The sequence below is a fragment of the Austrofundulus limnaeus genome, unplaced genomic scaffold, assembly GCF_001266775.1.
Source record: "Austrofundulus limnaeus strain Quisiro unplaced genomic scaffold, Austrofundulus_limnaeus-1.0 Scaffold39, whole genome shotgun sequence".
Lineage (NCBI taxonomy): Eukaryota > Metazoa > Chordata > Actinopteri > Cyprinodontiformes > Rivulidae > Austrofundulus > Austrofundulus limnaeus.
This window is the reverse complement of record NW_013952441.1, coordinates 1750667-1755894: the sequence shown is the minus strand read 5'-3', so window position 1 is coordinate 1755894 and position 5228 is coordinate 1750667. Positions and strand designations below refer to the sequence as shown.

At 40.1% G+C, this 5228-nt stretch overlaps 1 protein-coding gene across 3 annotated transcripts in view; it reads right to left on the bottom strand.

Moving 5' to 3' along the window:
* The window catches only part of entpd1 (ectonucleoside triphosphate diphosphohydrolase 1), a 16843-nt gene that overhangs the window by 6590 nt on the left and 5025 nt on the right, over positions 1-5228 (bottom strand). Inside the window, exons 1-3 of one of the 3 annotated variants that reach the window (XM_014007063.1) lie at positions 2135-2560; positions 1101-1228; positions 514-631 (exon numbers count right to left, since the gene is read on the bottom strand). In XM_014007063.1, the coding sequence (XP_013862517.1) occupies positions 514-631; positions 1101-1226 (244 nt within the window). In that variant the 5' untranslated portion in view covers positions 1227-1228; positions 2135-2560. Of the gene's footprint in view, positions 1-513; positions 632-1100; positions 2108-2134; positions 2561-5228 lie in introns of those variants that run through there. The other 2 variants (XM_014007062.1, XM_014007060.1) reach the window with 2 other exon arrangements.

Sequence of the window (5228 nt, the reverse complement as noted above, 5' to 3'; positions counted from 1 at the left end):
CGCATGTTTTTTATGAGAGTATAACATTATAACATGATATAAAACTCAAAAAAGTTGATTTTACATGATATTGCCCCTTTAAACAAAATCAGAACTCACGAACATCGTTTTTGCCTCATGACCACAACCATGTTCCAATTATAAGAACTTTTAAGTTGTCGACAGAATTTATTACTGACAGTCTGATTGGCCTGCAATATCGCAGTTGGGGCTTTTAAAGCTTAGGGTCAAACCCTCCATCCCTCACACTTCATGCTTATTAGCGAGCCTCTGATTTCCACATTCTTGTTTATGAACAACCTTGTTTCAACCACGTTCTGGCACTGACCAGCGCATGCTGGGAAGACCTGGGCTCGGAGATTCTGAGCCTCTCGTGGCGCCGTGGCATAACCTAGTTCAACCTTGCAAACATTTAAACACTTGCTATAATAAATATTGGCATAGGGATCATTAGTGTTTGAACACTTGACTGTAAGATCACATGTAATTATGCATGCATCTTAGATACTCCACCTTTTACTTTGCAGGAATATTTCTGTTCCACTCTTCCAGTGTTGTTATCCTTCTCCGCCGGCCACTCGTAGATGTAGAGAGCTGTGTGAGAAGAACCAGCATCCAGCACAATTCCATACTGGTGTTGGGGGGGAGAGAAAAGGAGTTTCTGTTAAGCTTTTTCTGTCATTAGCTCTCCAAGTGTTTTGTTTTGCTAGGTGTGCTGTTTGGAACCAAAAGTGTAGTGACTGAATAACCCACAGACAAACTCATTCAAACTTTATCAAAATGACGTTCAGCTTTGAACAGGAAAACGGTCATTTTGTCAAATTACACCTCAGTCAAACCTATTAGTTAGCTATGCAACTCAAACGCTTACRTTTGTGACCAAGAATGAAAAGGGCGTTTATGATAACACTGGATTTTGTTGCCTGTATTTGCTTGTAGATTTCCAAAGTCCATAAAACAAGCTGACACGATGAGGTCATACTCATCGCAGAGCAATTTGACATGTCRGTTTAAGACCAGGATTTCTCTCAGTTCTTAATACAGTCTGTTCCCACAAAGGGAGTGAGGCTTCATTAGTTTAGGAATTTCCTCTAGCATACCTTGTACTTTTGGAGGACAGGCCTGTTCTGCAAAACTGCAACCGTCACCAAGGCAACAATCGCTATGACACCAATCACAGTGATGATGATGGTCGCGGGCGTGTGCCAGGGGTTCTTCTCTTTCATCTCTGGAAGCGGGGGTGGAAAAACAGACAGGAAGCAGAGGCCAGAGGGTTGCCGGGACAGAAAAAAGGGGGGGAAGACGGGGGCACATTGACAGAAGAACATGGTGGAAGTGAGGGTGTCAGTCTGTCTCACATCCAGATGTGAGTTCTGTCACGGCACGTGGGAGTCTGTTGCAGGTTGATTGATTGTTTTGTTTTGTAACGAAGGCCCGCAGATGGCTGTCTGATTTAGTGTCTGATCCCTTGCCAGGCTCTTTATTAATTCTGTGGGAGATTTGTTACTTTAAACACTGTTGAGTTTGAAAGAATATGCTGTTGAAGTGTTCAGCTAATACTGAAAAGTTAGCGGGATGCCTCCTTTTAAAAAAAATATTTAAGCTGTTTGTACAAAGTTTGACCACAGTTGGACTACAATGAAACAAATGTTTGTATTGTGGAAGCCTTGACCTATTGTGACAATAGCTGTAGACTGGGGGGGAAAGAGAAACAATTACTGTTCTAAACATCCTGCTAGAGGTCTCCACAACAGTTTTTCCCCCTCTGGAAGGCAGTTTCCACTGTTTAGTATCGAAATGTGAAACAATAAAACCCTCAGGTGCTGTTATGGAAAACAGATTTTTAAAAAGAACAGGTTGTTTTCCTTMAGTCAGTTATTGCTCTGAACAAGATAGAACTTTGAATCCAATAAAAAAAATTTGCATGCATAGAAGTACACACTTTATTGCGTAACATGTGCACAGCAGCTGTCACCGTACACCGGCACACCGCTGTAACTGTCACAACTTTAGAGTACAAAAACACATCTGACGAGGAGCAGCTTCTTTCTGACCGTCAGCAGCTCCTGATCGTAAACGCTCTAAAACTCAAAGTGCATTAAAAGCCAAGTGCGAACCAAAAGCGAGCACTTACCTCTGCTGTCTGTCAGTGCGTTTGGCACCGATATCGAACGGGGMGAGGGAGGTGAATCCCAAACGAGAAGGAGAGGCGGCGAAGGAGGGACGGTGGAGCGAAAGAAAGTGGAGGTGAAAGGGAGAGGGAAATACTAGGATGGGGAGAGGAGAGAAAGGACAGAGGGAAATGGCTGAGTGTTAGGATGAGAGGCTTTCCGTCGGGGCCGGACAGAGGATTAGAATAGAGCGGTGTGTGTGTGTGCCTCTGTTGGAGCAGCTCCGAAGCTCTGAGTTCGGCATTTCCTCTAGCCGAGGCAGTAAAAGCTGATCACTGTGGAGACGCAGCTAAAGTGTGCCTGTGCATGTGTGGGTGCACTCGTGAACCCCCCCATAAAAGGGACTCACTCTGTGAACTAATGAGAGCCACATGCTCCAGCACGTCTGTTCTTTCTGCAGAACATTAAGAAGGGAGGGAGGGAGGGGAATGATGTGGGGGACTCCCTTGTTTGGCTGTACTTTACCACTGGCAGGCTGTGATGTCATCTCAGTGACTGATTGGGATCCCCTGCCTTTCTTCTTCCTCGTGCGTGAGTGTGCAGACTTAAAACATGACTAGCCTGCAGATGTGCTGAAGCGTTCACAGGTGGTCCCGTTGTTTATTTCCTTCCTTTAATGCGCATTTAAATTAAGCCATCACAAACCTAACCACCCACAAGAGCATTACAATCAGTTTTTGGTTTTTTAAATTTCCTGTCTCCAAGTTTCCATCTTGGAGGCAGATGTATGATTAAGGAAAATGCGCTGATTTTAAACATCAGTTATTTTGGTTGACAAAACTTTACTTATGAGCTATAATCATACCAGTATAATAATGAAATTGTTATTAACTTGCTCACGTCAACCCATTTATAAACTACTGCAATTTTTWGCAAGCAATTCAAGGTTTATTTATCTATCTTTACATTTTTTTCCTAAGCTCCACAAATTTAATAAACCTTTAACTCTTATTTGCCCTGAAAGAGGCCTCTTTTATTTATTGAATTCTATTCAGTGTGCATTGCCAATGCAATGCACACTATTATGATTYGTTTTCCATCCAAGTCATCTCAACTTTGCCTTGCTTCTCCTCCTGCATACTTTGTCCTAGAGCTGCCATTGTAATTTATATCTGTAAAGCTCCTGTGCCAAATGATGGCTATGCCTTTTGGTGCCTGTAAAACTTATAGTTTATGAAATATTAATGTTTAATGAATTATAATGGCAGTCAATGGAGCCTTGTATTGGTCCAATACTGCCCCCAGCTGTACTCAACTTGGTACCGCACCATAGATTTTTTATATTTAATCTCAATAGTTCAGTGTTTACAATACTAATATGATTGTATTTTGATGTTTTACTATAATATTATCTTAATACTGCTCTATTGTTGTAATATTATGCATTTTGTGTAAATAATTGTATTGGCAATGTGGCCTCTTTCTGCACACATACAGTACAAACCAAACCCTGCCACCACCTTCAGCCATAACTGCATTGGTGTAATGGTCTAGGTCATGGACTTTCATGTGGGAGATCAGGGTTCAAAACCCAGCTAACGGCAACTTAAACAAAAAATCTATCTCTTCAAACTTCATATAGTCACACAATTACCTTAATTAAAACACCTGCTGACGTGACAGGCACAAGCTGGTATAGAAAACATATTTGAACTTGGTCAAAGTTCATTCTGCAAGTCCAATGCTGCAGGCAAAGCCNTGGTCCAATACTGCCCCCAGCTGTACTCAACTTGGTACTGCACCATAGATTTTTTTATRTTTAATCTCAATAGTTCAGTGTTTACAATACTAATATGATTGTATTTTGATGTTTTACTATAATAATATCTTAATACTGCTCTATTGTTGTAATATTATGCATTTTTGTGTAAATAATTGTATTGGCAATGTGGCCTCTTTCTGCACACATACAAACCAAATCCTGCCACCACCTTCTGCTACAACTCCATTGGTCTAATGGTCTAGGTCATGGACATTCATGTGGGAGATCAGGGTTCAAAACCCAGCTATCACAACTTAAACAAAAATTTTATCTCTTTAAACTTCATCTTGTCACACAATTACCTTAATTAAAAACACCTGCTGATGTGACAGGCACAAGCTGGTATAGAAAACATATTTGAACTTGGTCAAAGTTCATTCAGCAAGTCCAATACTGCAGTCAAAGCCATGCTACATGGCAATGCACACTTGTTTTTACATCGTAAAAACCCATGTCTAGTTGAAACTGTTTTTTGTTTTGATAAATCCAGCACACTCCCTTTATATGTTTTTTTCTTGCTCCCTGAAGACATAGTCGTATTACTTTTCATAAGGTTAAGGGTAGGAGTCCACAATTGTTCTGCCCTTCYGACTCCAGAACCATTTTACACTTTAAGAAAAAAAAGGATGTTGTAGTTATGTAACTAAARCTGGATTTAGTTTCATTGCTGGCAGACTGCTTATGAATGAAAATATTAATATCTGGAAAGTACAGAGAAGTTCAAGTGGTCTTTTTAGGTGTACACTTTTAATCTTTTTTTAAAGTGAACTTCATTTCTCCACCATGTTGACATTCTGTATGGTTCTTAAAGGACTGAGAGATTTTGCAAACAAAAATAAAGGCATAACGGTTGGAAATGGCGTGCAGTTGGAAAGCTCATCCAAGCCCTTTCCAAATTGATCTTGCTTGCAAATTCCATTCCAAATATTACATAAACTTTCCTTATCTGCAGCTTACTGTWAAAGCTCAATTGTCAGGCGTTATTGAATCGATGTGCATTTTAATATTTCTGCTTCTTTCATCTGAATCTGCTGCACATTTAGGGCAACAAGAGTCCATTTGAAAAGCCAAACATATTGTTTGCCTACAGTTCAGGTCTAATTCTCCTAACACTAAACTGTATTGTTCAATAAGAAAAAAAAAAACTCTCAAAATCTGTCATTAAACAGACAAATTTCTTGAATTCATTGTTAGAATTTAGCAGTTTACGTTTAAGTTTGTTGTCACTGAAAAATAAAGGAATGTTTAGCTTATTTACAGCTGTTAGGTTAGCAGGCCTGTACAACAGTGTTCTG